This window comes from Monosiga brevicollis, genomic scaffold, assembly GCF_000002865.3.
Source record: "Monosiga brevicollis MX1 MONBRscaffold_7 genomic scaffold, whole genome shotgun sequence".
Taxonomy (NCBI): Eukaryota; class Choanoflagellata; order Craspedida; family Salpingoecidae; genus Monosiga; species Monosiga brevicollis.
Genome location: NW_001865044.1, coordinates 271,105 through 287,461, shown reverse-complemented (window position 1 = coordinate 287,461; position 16,357 = coordinate 271,105). Strand labels below are relative to the sequence as shown.

Sequence of the window (16,357 nt, the reverse complement as noted above, 5' to 3'; positions counted from 1 at the left end):
TCCCCATGCCGAGAGCACAGGTGTGATGTCCCACACCCATTCTTTTCTTGCTTATGTTACCCCCCTTTTTCTCAAAACACACACACAGACACACACACACACACACACACAGAGACACACACGATATCACAAAGGACAGACCCCTTACCCCCCTTCCTCACGCTACTCCACCCAGAACCTAGGCTTGATTACCTGCTTCACACAAGAGTATACCATCCAAACGGCGCGAAAGTCCCAAACTACCCCAGTTTTGGGGGTCTCCAAACCATCCATTTCTGGGTAATAATTCAAGATGCAAAAATCACCTCAGAATAGTTACCAGCTAAATATAGAAGATACTGACAACTTTGCTCCACATGCTCCTTTTGCTCGCTACCAGCCGAAGGTCCCACCGCCGCTACCACTCGTCAGTCTACCGCTGCTCGCTACCACCTGTCATTCCATTTCGGTTTGTCAACCATTCTCTCTCTCTGTCTGTCTGACTCGCAACCACTGGTCGCCTTGCTTTTTGTTGTTTTGTCTGGCGCGAGCTTGTACTCCTTTTTTTTTTTTTTTTTTTTGGCGGCCCTCCTTTCTTCCTCGCGGCCTGAGCCAGGCTGTGTGTATCTTGGTGGAGGTCGTGTACCATCCTGCAGATTCAAGGCAGTCAGCATTACTGTCGTTATACGTTGCTCTTCTTGACGAGCTTTGACCCCCGTTTGCCAACCCATCTCCGCCATCATGGAGCCCGCACAACCCGACTGGGTCACCGCCGAACACTTGACCGGCGTACGTCAGCGCAGACCCCCTGGTGCCCGCCGACTCCGCTCGACACAGCTCACTTTGACTCGGAAGCTCAAATGCAATGTCAATCATCCACCAACTCGGCACACCGCATGCGGTCCATGCCTTGCGTGGGCTGCTTCTCTTTGAAACCTGTCACTGGCTCACCTGCACCACACACGGCGGTTTTTCCTTGCCTCGCCCTTGCTACGTGCGCAGACGACCATCATGGCAGTGGAGTTTGCTGACGGCGTGGTCATTGGGGCCGACTCACGCACCACCACTGGGTAGGTCAACCACCTTTGAGTGGCCCCAATTACGCGACAAAGCATCGACTTTTTTGGAACCGCTGATTATGCCACCTCACTTTGCGAGCGTCGGATTTTCTTCCGGTTTTTTTTTTTTTTTTTAAACAACGTTCTTGAGCTGCTTTTCGTGTGCTTTGGCTATTTTCGTATTTGGTCGTTTGATATATGCACCCATCCTGCTGCTTGCAGTTGCACGAACTACACTGACCTCTCTGCCCCTGTCTCTTTGCCCTTCAAGCTCATATGTGGCCAACCGCGTAACGGACAAGCTGACCAAGATCACGGACAACATCTACTGCTGTCGGTCTGGCTCGGCGGCCGATACGCAGGCCATTGCAGATATTGTCAGGTACTACCTTGACCTGCACAGCATGGAAATGGACGAAGACCCCGAGGTCCACACGGCTGCCTCCGTCTTCCGCACCTTTTGCTACAACAACCGTGAATCCCTGATGGCTGGCATCATTTGCGCCGGCTGGGACAAGAAGAAGGGCGGACAGGTAATAGATACCTCGACCTCTCCCCCTCGTTGTCCGATAAGACTGACGTTTGACGTCTGCAGCACTTTGCCACCCACGATGCCACCCATGCTCACTCGCTCCCCCTATCCCTTTTTCTGACGATCCTTGATTGTCAGGTCTACTCGATACCTCTGGGTGGTCTGCTTGTCCGTCAACCCTTCTCCATTGGCGGTCAGTCTGCGTGGCTGTGCAAAGCTCCTCCAAGGGTGCAACGCGGCCCGTGCGCCATTTCTCATTCGCATCATCGTTGACGCCTTGCGTCTTGCGTGGGTTTGCTGGCGACAGGCTCGGGCTCAACCTTTTTGTACGGTCACTGCGATGCCTCGTACAAGGAGAACATGACCAAGGATGAGTGCCTCAAGTTTGTCCGAACAGCTTTGGCTTTGGCCATGTCCCGCGACGGCTCCTCTGGTGGTGTTATCCGCACTGCCGTCATCACCGAAGCCGGCGTCGAACGCGAGGTCAGTCGTACTGCCCACCAAAGCCAGATGGCTGAGATGTGCCATCGAGTCCAGCGTGGGTCATCCTCTCCGTCTCATGCCTGTCGTGAATGTCTGTTCATCTCTAGGTGGTCCTCGGCAACGAGCTGCCAACCTTTTACGAGGGTTAAGGCCCGCTGCGCGCTGTGCCACTCTCTCAAAACTAGTGTCATTAAGTGTCTCGACGTCTCCCTCGGTCTTTCCTGTGCCCTTTCTTGTGTCTTGTCCTCGCTGCCATGGCTGTGTGCTGCGATCACTGCGCTTGTATCGCGCCTGGGTCATGATGAGACGCCACGGCGTGGCGTTTGTTCAGGCATCCCAGTTGCAAATGAATCCAGACTGGTCTTCATGTCGTCTGAGCCCCCCGCTCGCAGTGTTGTGAAGCAAAAGAATATATCATAAAGGAAAAATAACAGCATAAAGAACAAGACACTAGATACACACGGCCTTGCTTTATCCTGAGCCTTTTTCCATGGGTGTGCAGAACGGTCCTGCCTTTGGCCATTACACGGTTCCGGCTTTGCTGCTCAAGCATTCGTTCGTGCAAATTCTTGGATAAGTTTGATTGGGTTCACATGATGGTGACACAAGTGTTGCTACATGTATAATTTTTTTTTTCATTTTTCGAGTTTTGTGGTATATCGCCCTGTCCTCTACAGGAGCGTGGCGGGAAGAGCAGTTGAGCAAAGGGCAAGATGTGGCGTCAAGGGATTGAGCAACTGCTGCGCGAATACTCGAGCGTTACAGCGCGTTTTATGGTTCTGGCCACGGCTGATGCAGCAGGCCTTCCCCACGCAAGGACTGTCGTGTTTCGGGACTGGGTCGACACCAATGCCTTTGCTATTGTCAGTGATGTGCGGCACGACAAGGTGAGTTGTGGCAAGAGTCTGAATGGCGCTTGTGGCCTTTTATTGTCAGGTGACGGCCTGCTGCGTACTATTCAGAGCGTACACCTTTTTGCGCGCGAACGTAGATCACTCAGCTGACAAACAACGCACGCTTCGAGGCATGCTGGTACTTTGGTGAAGCACGGCGACAGTATCGCTTGGGCGGCACGGCTCGCATTCTTGATGGGCAGGGAAATGCCACGCCAGAAGATCAGGCCTGTCGCACGCGCATCTGGCAAGGTCTGTCAGAGGCCACCCGCGCCCAGTACGCCTGGCCTACGCCTCGGGAGCCCTTGGAGCCCGCCGCGCTTGAAGCTGCCACAGCCCCTCCCGCTGAGCAAGCCGCGCCATCTACCTTTTGTGTCGTGGTTTGTGACGTTGACCACGTCGACGAGCTTCAACTCGACGCTTCCCCCGTCCCTAACCGCTACGAGCACCGCCGGATCGACGGCGACTGGACCCGCACTGCCCTTAATCCCTGAGACTGCCGCGACAAAAAAAGATTCAGTAGACGAAAACAGTCAATGCGATCTTTAATTTGTCAGATTAAAATTGACCGCGACACACCGGCAAGCTGCGTCAGTGTGACAATGTGCCACACATTATTGACTGCCTTAAGTTGGCTCCGCGCCTGCTGTGGTGGTGTGCTGGGCGCGGGGCACTGAGTGCCCGGGCAATTAGAACTCGCGACAGCGATTAGCCCAGACCGGAGCAGTCAGACTAAGAGCGCAAGCTGGACGATCAGCCTGCTGCAAAACGTGAACCCCTTTCACGGCGCGTCAGAGAAGGATGTCAAGGAAATCTGATCTTGTTTTTTCTTGACTGAGATCTCGGAGTCCTTATGGTTCATGCAGGCGATTGACCGCAGTGGATGGCGGATAGCGCACACCGTGCCATACAGATCAGATCCTCTGGACGATGCTGTTGCGCACAGGGCATCTGTACATACACCCGTCTGCGTGCGAGACGACGACATCCAATAGATTGCAATCGCTCCTATTTTGTTCGTCAGGAACACAAAAAGAGAGAGAGTGAGGACGGTGTGAGACAGTTGAGAGTTTTCAGAGTAGTGGTTTGAGAGTTTGAGATAGAGAGCGAGAAAGAGAAGAGAGAGAGAGAAGGAACGAAGCAACCATTTAGCATGATAGTGTAACACAATACACACTTACCATCTACCCTTCCACACACACACACACACACACACACACACACACACGTCAACGATTTGCTACTGCTGCTGCTACTGCTGCTACTGCTACCCCTGTGTTTGTTTGGCAGCGACCCCTGTGGGCTGTTTGAAGGATGGTAGTTGGGGGGTGTAGCATTTGCCGGGGTTGATCTTGCGGCGATCCTTGCGGTGGACTTGATCTGATCTAGTGTGCTTTGGGCAGCTGCACGACTTGCGCTTGCCTGTACAGTCTGGTGTCTCCGACATTTCTGCTGCGTTTTTGAGCTCACACTCGTGGTGACCTCGAGGTCTCCGCGCGGTTTGGTGTCAAGTGGCCTGGCTGACCTTGGGCGTTGGGCCAGCGCACGCCGACGCTTATACGCTGCCGGTGAACAGTCCGGCCTGTCTTCTTTGACGAGTTGAAAGGTGGTGGCTGATGGGGACTCAACATCTGCCTCGTGTTGTTGGACTCGGGTAAGTCACACACCCCACCTCACTCAGGCGCGCCGGCGCTTCTTGGCGTCCCATGCATCCGGGTCAAGGGCATCGGCGCCCTTATGCCTCGACCAGTGTCACTCTCTGGCCGCCCTGTTGCCTTTGTTTTGTTGTGTTCACCTGGTATTACCTCGCATCTCAATCCGTCCTCAGATCACCTTGCCCCTTGTTGGGTGCAACGCCCAGCCGTCCCTTGCTTTGGCATTGAGCCCTGTCAGCTCCCAAACCACGGCAAAGCACTCAAGCAAGCGGGTCGACATGTCAATGCCGTCCTCCACGCAGGACGGTGCTCAGGCCATGGCGTCGCCGACTACAACCGAATATACACAATTCCTAGAGGTGCCCGAGGATGAACTTGAATCAACGCAAGGACCATCCCCCAACACGCAGTTTCCCTCCATTCTTGATGCCAAAGAAGGTGCGGCCTGGAAATCGCGAGGTTCTCAGCACAAGGCGGGGGTGGGGTGACGGCCCAATTTTCATCCAGTTGTGCTTGCCACTGCCAACACTCACCGTCGCCTGCCTGCACTGTTTCAGCCGTGGGCCGCCAGCTCGATCGACGCCGCACCAAGGAAGAGCTTATTCAGCGCAACATCATCCGAGGTGAGTTTTGTCTACCCGGTTGTCTTGTCATCAACCTACACAAGCTCCTTTGCTTCGCAACACTGCACCCCCGCCTTTATCACCATGTTCTTCCTGTGTACCCACCACCAGATCCTCCCAGCCCAGAGTCTGTCAACAAGCCGCGCTATACCAAAGTGTCTGAGACGCTCCAAAAGGGTCTCTCCGCACGACCAACACCACAGTTCCTGGAAAATGTTGGCATTCTCAAAAGTGTGTTCCCACCCAGCGCGCCTTCTTCAATCCCAATATTCTTAAAACCCCTTCCTGTGGCGATTGCCCTTCCTACTTTTCTCGGCTCATCCACCTGGTGCTCAACTCGTAGCGTCGGTGGCATCATCCGTGGCCCCTGCTATTGCTGTTCGTCAGCAATTTTTCCAGCGTCAGCAAATTCAAAATGTTTTGCAAGACCACCTTGAAGCGCGCCCAGGACCGCTCGATTTGGTGGGTGCCCCCCTCCCCCCCACCACGCAGTGCGGATCTGTCCTCTCTTTACATCTCTCATCTCAGGCCACCTCCCCATGTAGATGTCGGCGAACATTCTGCATCCTCGAGATCCAATCCTGAACCTCCTCCAAGAAGAGCCCATTCACATGGATGTGCTGGGACACGATGCGCAAAGGCGTGCCGAGGCACCGCCGGCCCCACCGCTTCCGCCGCACTTTCACCACGCTGCATCCTCTGGTGAAGCCTCTGATGCCAGTCGCGCAGCCGCTTCCCAACGGCGCAGCTGGCAGGCCCGCATGTATCGCACCCCATCTGGGGATGTCATTCCCATTCAGACGCCACAGCGAGGTGCAGATGGGGCCTCAGCCGCTGCACGACGCCCGGTGGCGACGCGACCAAGCTGGTCATCTACCGGCGACGCAGATCCTACTTTTCCCCTGACATCCGATGCCGGCCTGAGCTATGCCGATCACACCGGGCAGCCCTTTCATCTGCAGTTTCAGTCTACCAGCGTGCCTTTGGAGGACGCGCCCCTCAGTTTTGTACCCTCTCACTCTTCAGCTGAAACCTCTTCAAACGGTCCCGCCGTCTCGCACGCGGCCATCACCTCGAGTTCCGGACCCAGCTACCACCACCATCACTCTCAGTTTTCTGTTCCAGAGGCACCGCCCAAATCCTTGCACGGCCACCAACTCCCCGCTCTGCATCCGTCAGAGCCGGAGATGGATACTGAGCTCGATCTCGAACTGCCCTCACCATCCTGGACGCAACCACCCCTCGTCGTGCAGTCCACGGCCGTGTTCAATAAACGGCCAGAGCATCCGCACATTGTGCGCCATGCCATCGAACAACACGCCGAGAGTCGCTTGCTTGAGGGCAAAACTCAGGGCCTTTTGGAAGAAGATGAGCAAATTGCACAGGTTGCCGCCGCGCGCATTCAGGTGAACAATCAGCTTACAGCTGTACAACGGCGCTCTTCCTTACCCCAGCGCAACCTGCGTGAGCGGATCTATGCCCAGCAGCCCCAGCAGCAACGCGCTCTTTTGCACGAAGAGCTACGCGAATTTCAGCAGGGAACTGCCCTCCCGCAACAGCACGTCAAGAATCGACTCAAGGAGCACCGCATCAAGGTGAAAAAGGGCAGTGGTAGTCGACCTCGCAAGGAGTTTAAGTTTTTTGAGATCACGCCTGAGGACATTATGAGTATGGGGAGTATGGGGCGTCCTCGGAGTCGCAGCCGAAGTCGCAGTCGTAGCCGCAAGATGGAGCGGTCTCGCTCTCCAAGCTTGCACGGCCGTGCCGGGCGTTCCTCCACCACCTCCACTCTTCCAGCCGGCGCTGGTGCCGGACTCGTCGGCACCATGCCATTCTCTCACAAGGCATCCACCAATGCACTGCGCCAGCAAGAATACTTTCTGCAGCTCCAGTCCATGTACAACCAAGATCAACAAGGCTCCCCTTTGCGACACCTGTACGTTGTTCTCATGTTGTCCTGCACTCCTTTGTTCACACGTTGGCGTGTCATTTTTATGCTGCATGTGTGCTGGCTCTTGACTCACGCTCACGCTCTCTTGACTCAACATGGCTCGCCAAAGCAGGACGAGCACGCGGAGCTCACGTGCTCCCTCAGCTCAGGGTCGCGACTCACCCGCAGTCTCGGAGCGCGGGTCCTCGCTCTTGGCTTCGCCGCGCCGAAGCGGAGGTACCGGCCTCGAGTCGGCAGAGCTTGCGTCTACCCGCGACTCAAACCAAGCCGTCGGGTATCACGGGCATCAGAATGTGCCTCATCATGGTGCGCCTGGACATGCGCGCTCAAAGTCCTACTCCGGCATGCCCTCTGGTTTTGGGCACGGCTTTGCTTTTCCCACAACCGCCAACTCGAGCCCTGAGAGGCGCGGTGGTGCCCCTCCAGAGCACTCACCCTCAAGCGGTCCCACTTCGATGGCCGCAACACCCATTTCCGAGTTTACAATGGCTTCCCCGCCCACCTCGAGCACGGCTCCACCTACGGTGCCTACCTCCCTGGCCAATGTTGAATCGGCTTTCTCCTCGAGCGCTCAGGCGGATGCTGCTGCCCCCCTCGTGCCTCATGCGCCTGACGCTGATGGTCGTGACGGCAAAATCTCGAGTTCTGAAACAGCATTTGATCTCAGGGCCCTATCTTCCGCTCAGGATCATGATCTCATGCCACTGGATCTGGACATGGGTCACGAAGAGCTGGGGTTTGATGCAGATTTGGAGGAATTTGACTCACTGGGCCGTATGGGCATGCCCATGACCCCCGATGCAGCGGCGACACCCATGCCCATGGTCGGCACAACGGCGGATCCATCAGCCAAGCTGGGCGTTACCGACTACGAACTGCATGATCTTGGACTCTTTCTGATTGAAGTTCCGGCCGGTGCCAGCTACGGAGTCGGACACGAGTTGGTCTTGGATTTTCTGGGCACGGCCAATGCAGACGCGCATGGTCAGGAGCGCCCCGTGTACCGCTGTCGTGTACCGGCCCCCGGCACCTTGGTGCCTTCCCGTCATCTTCCAGCGTATACGTCGGTGGTGCAGGAGGATGGGGGATTGTCTCTTCCTACCGCTGCTACGCCTCTTGGCTCTAGCTCGAGCACCGAGCACTTTGGACTTGGGCACCAGGTGAGCGATTTGGCGCAACAGCACATTCGTCAAGGTGAGCATCAGCACCATTCCTATCTTTATGAAGAACAGCACCAGCAACAACAACAACATCAGCAACAACAGCACCAGCACCAACAACATCAACAACATCAACAACATCAACAACATCAACAACAACAACAACAACAACAACAACAACAACAACAACAACAACATCAACAACATCATCAACAACAGCAATACCATGCGCCACAGATGCGTCATCATCGTGCCATGTCTTGGGATCCAGCTTTTAACAAGCGCTCGTCGGTCGAGGTTAGTCTCTGCACATCCTGGAGATCAAATGCCGCCCATTAATGAGCAATAAGGTTATCTCACTCTTGGTTTTGGTCCACTATTAGCCCATGTATGACCCCGCATCCATTGGCCTGAGTATGGACCCGCATTCTTTTGCCTCAGGCCTCCAGACCGAGGACGGCAAAGACGGTACGAGGATGGCGTTGAGAGCTCAACTTTAAAATGCAATCACTTGCCTCTCAAGGTCAAGTCCAAGGAGCATCGGTTCTGACTCTGTGACCTGCTGCCATGCTTCTCATAGGTTACCATATCCATGCGGCGGCCTCCCACGAAGTGCATCAGACAGATGCCATGGCCTTGGCAAATTCTCCTTTCTCCTTTTAGGGCCAGCCACGCAAATAGGCCTGGCTGTGTTAGCACTTGTTGTGCAGTTTTTCTACGGATCTGGCTGTGCTGGAATTCAAAGCCCGATTGTTGTCGACCACGTACATTGAGAACAGGAGCAGTGCTCCCCCTTTTGACCTTCAAGGGTGATTCTTAATGTTCAAATCGATGCCATGACTCATTTACAACAGCAAGCCAAACTCATCTCAAAAAAACAAAAACAAAAAACAGTTCATCTCCCACCCCACTGGCCCTCCCTCTTGTGCCTCGACCGAGCCACCTGCTCGACACATATGCGGGTGACGCGCTCATAACCAAGCAGACGCTGCTATTTTTTTTTTCAAACTTGTGATGACAAGAAAGAGCAAAGTTTTGTGCAAGAGGAGGAAACTATTTTTTTTCCCCTCTGGGCACCAGCTGGTGACTGACTGGCCATTGTTGCCGCCACTGCCGTCACTGCGACGCTCGCTGTCGTTGCTGCCACGGCTGCGGCTGTTGCATGATCATGGACGTCAACGTGGAGTTTGGGGATCGCATCTCAGATGTGGTCGTTACCGTTAGCTTGTCCTTGGGAGCAGCGCTGTCGTTTATGATTGACCAGGCTTGTCGCACGACAGCCAGCGAGGTTCAGCTCGTCCAGGTTTGTTCCTCCACGGCTTGCAATAGCGTACGCTAGGATGCGGACAGACCTCGAGCCATGACAGTGGTCTGCGCATAGGGCCTGCAGGAAGAATCCATAGGAACAGCGTGTCGCAACATGCGGTCTGGCACAGGTGTGTGGCGAAAATTCACGGCTGCCTCCTTTAGCGTCCCCGTGACTTGGTCTGAAACGTGCTTGCTTGAAGGGCTCGGTGGTGGCTAAGGGCACTTGTGGCCATTGTGCTCGTACATGTGGGTTAGAGCCTCGATATGTGGCTGTGACCGGCCAAGTGCACGCCAAGACACCGCTGCATGGGCCTGCTGGCGAAGAGCTTGTGGTACAGTCTAGCCTCGGACCATCTTGACTTGGCTGTATTCCAAGTGGCGGCCCGATGGGACTTAGCACTGGCTGGTTTATTTGACGTTATTGCTTCCTTCCTGTGCCCTTTTGTAGGTTGTGCAGGCTGAGCACCTGCAGCACTACACGCAAAAGGGGTGCGTACCCGGCATCTGCGGTAGTTTGGAATGCGCCCACGAGTAGATCACCATTGGCTCACCGTTCATGATGTGCCTGACGCGCGTACACATGCAGGGTCTCTCGCAGTCGAGTCCTGCACAGCCAGCAAAATGTGGCGGCTGCCAGCCTGAGGACACCGCCATGGCCGTTTACCGCACCGGCCAGGTATGAGGGCAGCTCCTTTTCGAAGCACCAGGTATCGACAACAGCAAGCCCGGTCATTGTGGCTTGTTCTCAACCACGCCATGTTTCTGCTGCAACCATGCTTGGCAGCCTGGCGTTGCCCACCCTACGCGACGCCGTCCACGATCATCGAGTGGCACTCGAACATGTGCAGAGTGCTTTCTATGAAACTGTCCCGGCGTCGTGGGCATCTTGGATGTACACCCGGGTCTCTGGCAACGGCATCACGGTATGGTTTTGCGGCGATGGCATATTTTGTCAATGGAATCAGGCGTGTCACGTTTGCAAAGATGGATGAACCTTATCGGTGAAGTCATGGCGGGAATAGGGGTACGAAGAGCGCGTTCGATGGATGCCGCAGAATGCTGTCGTCCTCGGCTTGGGTGAGTTCGTTCCTTGAGCTCTGATATGTCTTGAAGTCAAGTTATGGGTCATCTCATTGTCCCTCTGATCTCCCCTGCTGGGCTTCTTGATAGGGCTGTTAACCATTCACAACGGCGAGCATGCCCTTGTTTCTGGGCCAAAGCTTGGCCTCACATTAACTAAAAAGACGCTGCAGGAGTATTTGAATGAGTGGGTCTTTGCCTTTAGGATCTGCCCGTATTCGTGTCTTGGATAAAGACGCTTTCATTCATGCTTTTGTCTTCCTACACCAATTAGCCTGTGTACAACGCTGGCAGTGCTCAAGGGTTTGCGCGTAATGTTTGTCAGCTCGACTGTGGTGCTCGCCTTGACCCTCGGGCGTCGGCCCATTTTCAGGTGTGCCTTGGCGTGCCTTTGGCCCGAGGCCATGGACATCGTTTCGCCTTTCTCTCCTTATTGATCTGCCCGCCTGCGTAACACCTCAACTCTTCCTGTCCTGGCGTACAGGTGGTGGCGGCGGTCCTATTTGCGCCGGGTTGTCACCCGCATTGGTTTGGGGCTGGGGCTGATCGAGCTATTACCAGAGTCTCGCGGCGACGACCAGCGCGCCATTTTTGCAAGTTTGCAGCGTGCTGCCGATGATGAAGCTGCCAATCCCAAGGAAGACGAGGTTGGCGCATCCCCGGTTACTTTAAAGCGTGCTCGTGGCAAGGGGCCTGATGGTTTGGCTCCACGTTGCATTGCGCCCCATCATGCGTGCTGTCATCTCTGTCGCCTCACTCTTGTCTCGACCACCGTGTTGCGCTTTATCAGAATCCATGCGTGATCTGCTACACACGCCCCAGGAGCGTGCTCATTTTGGTGAGTGTCGACGCGTTGGCCTCGCAGAAAGCATCCTTTGCCTACTCATGATGAATTTCGCCTGCATCTTCTGGGTATCTGATGCCGGGTGGGAGCAGCCCTGCAAGCACCTCTGTCTCTGCGCTACCTGCGCTCTGGAATACGTGGTAAACCAACAGCAGGGCTCGTGTTTGATGTGCCGCAGTCCGATTGGCCACCTGACCGTCGTCTACACCTAGCCCACGTGACATTGTCCAAAACTTTAGACGCTGAGCGTCTCGCCTGTGCCCGAGTATCAAATCTTTTGCGTCACAGTGTTGTTTGAAGCAAAGCGATCCGAGCTGGCATGAGCTTTTGTGAATACATGCATGCATCTCGCCCGCATGTCGTGATTCCAGCTTCAAGAGCCCAACCGATCTTGAAATCCGCTCAAATGACAACAACAACAAGCAAAACATCAACAAACAAAACACAAACAAAACTTTGATTTTATTATTTTTTAATGAAGATCGGGGGGGATCGCCGAGCGGGAGCATCAGGAGCGATGGTGGCCCGTCGCGTGGTGCTGGTGTGGGCCTTGGTGGCTACGGTGGCTACGGTGGCTCAGGCAGCAACAGTCATCAACTTCAACTACGGCTGGCGCTTTCGCTACGGCCCCAGTCCGGACGGGGGCACTGGGCCCAATGCTCACTGTGACTATCAAGAGTACTACAATGGTACCTACACGTGAGCGCTCGCCCTCCTGTGTGAAGCGTGGGGGATGGCCCTGACCAGTGTTTGCCCGAGGCTTTTCTCCATGGCCTCATCAATCGTATCGGGCAAGCTCGAAACTTAAAAACTCGACGATGCTGACATCAGATTCACATGCCCAGGTGCACAGATTTATATCCCAACCCCAACCGCATGAATGATTATGATTGTGCCATGGCCTGCTGCTACAACCCAGACTGCTATGTGGTACGTTGGCACTGCCGCTGATATTCTTGGCCGAGGCAGCTATCATGAGCGGATCTCCTCACGGCAGCCTCTTTCAGTGGCGCATCGATGCCAGCAACCGCCGCTGCTATCATGGCGGTAACACCTCGACCTGTTCTTTTAATGGCACGGCCGCAGCCCTGAATGGCGGTCGCCGTACATCAGTGCCTTCCTTGCGTACATCCTATGACAACAGCGCCGAAAATCTTGATGATAGCGCCTGGCAAACTGTTGATGCTCCCCATGATGTTGGTTGCCTCGTGAGGATTGCGGTAGCGATCGCCTGCAACTGCGACCGTCGCTGCCAAGCTGCCAGCCAGTTGATCTCATCCTTCGCTGCGTTGTCTTGTTGCCACTTTGCTGCCTTGACATTGCTGTGTGTCGCCATCCTTGTAACATCTCGGCATAGTTTATCATTGAGAACGCACACTTCTCACCCAACAATGACTTTCGTCACGGCTCGTTTGAGCGCAACGTCAGCTGGTATCGAAAGCATTTTGCTCTCAGCTCCGACATGCTCGTCAACACCTCGGTGTTGCTCCGTTTTGAGGGGGTCTTTCACTTTGCTCAGATCTGGCTCAACGGCGAATATCTGGCAGCCCACAGCTGCGGCTATACCGAGTTTACCGTTCCCTTGCACAACGCATCTTCCGTGCGCACAGGTCACAACGTTCTAGCCGTGCGCGTTGACGCATCCTATGGCAGTGGTCATTGGTCAGTGCCCATTCGCCATGTCTCTCCTCTCTCTACTTTCTTATTGCAAATCCAAAGCACCTTCTGTGCTCTTCTGTCTCGTGTATATGCCCCGACATCATGGCATGCTTGTTCAGTCAAAGCGATTGTGCTTTTGTCCCAGGTACGAAGGAGGCGGTTTGTACCGCCCGGTCCAACTGGTCATCGCCCCACGCATGGCTGCCATCGTGCAGGGTGGCTTCTTCGTTGATCCTGAAATCAGCCAACAAGCCGTGAGGGCATCACTCGAGTTTGAGCTGGACCAAGGCGTGGATGTCAGTCGGGTGCAGGCGCTTTTTGTCGTGAGCAAGTTTGATGGCACCGTGTTGAGCACGACCAGCTGCTCTGGCTCGAGCGCCGTGGCGACGGGCAACTCCCATACATGCCACGCTTTGTTGAATGTCGCAAACGCAAGCCTATGGAGCATCCAGCGCCCAACCCTGTACATGGCCACGGCCACGCTCCTCTTGGACACGGTTGCAATAGACAGTGCCAAAACGCAGACGGGCTTTCGTTTCACTAATTGGACGGGTGCCAGTGGGTATTGGCACAATGGTGTGCACTTGAATTTTCGTGGCTTCAGCAACCACAACAGTTTGACTGGGATTGGCGTCGCCATGGCGGATCGTGTGAATTTGGTCCGCATTCAATCACTGCGTGCACTTGGCGCCAACAGTACGTCTCCCGAGCATGGCGTTGCGTTGAGTAGGCCAGCCCGCTAAAAAGCACCTCCAGCTTTATGCCAACTTTTGTGAACTTTGTTATCGCGGTAGTCTGGCGCATGAGCCACAATCCGTATCGCAAGTCGCTCTATGACATGCTGGATGCTGCTGGCGTGCTGGTTTGGGATGAGAATCGTGACTATGGCCTTGAATATGTTCAGGTATCCCAGCCCCTATGATTCTTTCGGCACTGGAAGAGCACGCGGGCCTCACTTACGCAGTACATGGTAGGAAATGCACGATATAGTGAAGCGCGATCGAAATCACCCGTCCATCATCGTGTGGAGCCACTGCAATGAAGTGGAGTGCGACCAAAACGATAACCGAACCGGAATTGCATACTCGGCGCAAGCTCGAGCCCTTGATCCATCGCGACCCCTGGCAGCCAACGGCTTTACAGCCGCCTTGGACGTACAAGGCTTCTCACACAGCAAGAACAACACCTTCATCCAGTGGCATGCCGAGTATCCAACCGAGCCCACGGTGCTCAGCGAGTGTTGCAGTTGTACCTCCCAGCGCAATCCCGCCGAGGATCGTCTCATCAGCTCGTGCATCCGTGATCAAAACTCACCGGGCCTCCTACCCTATGTCACGGGTTCGCTCGGAGTGTGGACGCTGACAGACGTGCGTTTGGACTCGAATGTGGGCCATCCATTCGTTCGTGCCTGGCTTTGATACACACTCATGTTGGTGGCCATAGTACTATGGAGAGCCCGCAGGATCGTACCCCAGCATCAGCTCCAGCTTTGGGCAATTTGATCTGGCCATGTTTCCAAAGCAGCACGTAAGTTTTTGCTGCCTTTTGCCTTTGCTGTGCGCGCCTTTGGCACAGATATACCGTCCGTGTCCAACATCCTTCGCAACCATCCGTTCACTCGCAGCGCCAACCACGACAACAACAACCACGACTGAAAATCTTTTTGTAGGCCTACTGGTACCGCGTCAATTGGCTAGCCATGATGGACACCACAGACGCCGGGCGCCCGCCCTTGCCATCGCTGGATCTGGTGCACGTGGAGGATTTGCCCAATTATATTCAAGTGGACAATCGCACAGCCACAATCAACCTCATCTCTTCTCTACCCTATGTGGAAGTAGTGGGCGACAATCACTCCTCCGGGATTCAGGCCGTGGTGGTCGGAATGTCCAATGCCCTGACGTTGCCCGTCTCCAACAAGCCTGGAGGTTGTGACTTTCCCATCTTGGCAACCACGCAGTGCCACGGTTTGAAGCAAGACACGATTTCCCAGAGTGCATCGGCGTGCGAGGCAGCGTGCTGCGCTGAGGCGAGCTGTTCCATTTGGCAGTATCAAGATGGCTCGGGTTGCTGGCGAGGCGTGTATGAGCCTGCTTCATGCTACAATAGCAGTCGGGCTAAAAATCTTACCTGGGTTGGAGCGGCCCGCACCGCGCCCCCGGTGTTTCAAAGATTAGTTGCGCGCGGGTATGATCAGCAGCATCAACTGCGAGCTGAGCACACTTTGGTGGGCCCCATGGCTCCGAGCCAACTGTCGTTGGTGGTGGATGCACCCGCGGCCAGCACGGGCACGGGCACGCACCTTTACTTGGACGGAGAGGACACGGCCATGCTGCATGTGGCCCTGCAGGACGAGCAGGGGGCGTTGGTAACGCTCAGCTCCGCGAATGTCTCGTTTGCCGTGGTCAGCGGCCCAGGCCGCCTGATCGGCGTGGGAAATGGTGACCACATGTCCCTGCACAACCCCAAGGCGCAAAACGCTACCACCTACTTTGGCCTCGTGCGCGCTTACGTGCAAGTGACGCTGGACTGCGTTAGTGCCCACCGTGGCCTTGTAGCCAATGTACGTTGCCTGCTTTGCTGATGCCCCATCTGGTTGCACGGACTGCCTTTGGCGGCTGACTCAGCATCAACTTCATTTGAAATTGTATCCATCATTGTGAATTTAGGTGACGCTCGATCGCGGATTTGTGGACGTGGACGTCGGTGACTGCTCGGGCGCGCAGGACATTGTTGTGGAAGCCAGCGCGCCCGGCTATCCGAGCACCACAGTTCACATCCCCGTCTCATCGGACGCTGTACATGCCCCAATCCAGGTGGCGCGGCAGCCCTTGAACTACACCTACATGGACCACGACTACTAACAGTAAATAGCGTTGTCCTGGCCGTGTGAGCGGCCTGCTCGTATGGGCGATAACCTTGGCCCTGGGCGTCATTAGAATTGATTTTATGTTCCTGTAACAGCCATTTGCAACACAACACCAACAAGAAAAAAAAAAAAAAAGAAAAAACCAGCCATCCATGCTCACCGTTGCGATCTATTCGACAGAAGCCCAGGATGCCACCCCAGCGACCCCTCGCTCACCGATCCCCTCGCTCGCACCGCGCCGCCCTCCACATGTAACCTCGACG

At 55.2% G+C, this 16,357-nt stretch overlaps 4 protein-coding genes across 4 annotated transcripts; all 4 read left to right on the top strand.

Moving 5' to 3' along the window:
• Positions 1-560: 560 nt before the first annotated feature.
• MONBRDRAFT_35094 (uncharacterized protein) lies at positions 561-2,201 on the top strand (the record flags this gene model as incomplete). Its single annotated transcript, XM_001744955.1, has 6 exons — positions 561-768; positions 982-1,049; positions 1,309-1,570; positions 1,708-1,762; positions 1,877-2,052; positions 2,160-2,201. The coding sequence occupies exons 1-6, from the start codon at positions 721-723 to the stop codon at positions 2,199-2,201; spliced, it is 651 nt and encodes a 216-aa protein (XP_001745007.1). The 5' UTR covers positions 561-720.
• Positions 2,202-2,765: 564 nt separating this feature from the next.
• Positions 2,766-3,439, top strand: MONBRDRAFT_7329 (uncharacterized protein; the record flags this gene model as incomplete). The annotated part of the gene is made up of 2 exons (XM_001744954.1): positions 2,766-2,939; positions 3,044-3,439. 2 exons carry the CDS (start codon positions 2,766-2,768, stop codon positions 3,437-3,439), a joined length of 570 nt encoding a protein of 189 aa, XP_001745006.1.
• Positions 3,440-4,878: 1,439 nt separating this feature from the next.
• On the top strand, positions 4,879-8,997 carry MONBRDRAFT_24507 (uncharacterized protein; the record flags this gene model as incomplete). The annotated part of the gene is made up of 9 exons (XM_001744953.1): positions 4,879-5,038; positions 5,158-5,223; positions 5,335-5,454; positions 5,567-5,685; positions 5,769-6,900; positions 7,021-7,159; positions 7,287-8,631; positions 8,718-8,802; positions 8,915-8,997. The coding sequence occupies 9 exons, from the start codon at positions 4,879-4,881 to the stop codon at positions 8,995-8,997; spliced, it is 3,249 nt and encodes a 1,082-aa protein (XP_001745005.1).
• A 505-nt stretch (positions 8,998-9,502) lies between these two features.
• On the top strand, positions 9,503-16,089 carry MONBRDRAFT_36654 (uncharacterized protein; the record flags this gene model as incomplete). Its single annotated transcript, XM_001744952.1, has 12 exons — positions 9,503-9,637; positions 10,091-10,131; positions 11,207-11,369; positions 12,048-12,265; positions 12,486-12,774; positions 12,924-13,228; positions 13,371-13,921; positions 14,020-14,129; positions 14,200-14,592; positions 14,669-14,752; positions 14,895-15,788; positions 15,895-16,089. 12 exons carry the CDS (start codon positions 9,503-9,505, stop codon positions 16,087-16,089), a joined length of 3,378 nt encoding a protein of 1,125 aa, XP_001745004.1.
• Positions 16,090-16,357: the final 268 nt, after the last annotated feature.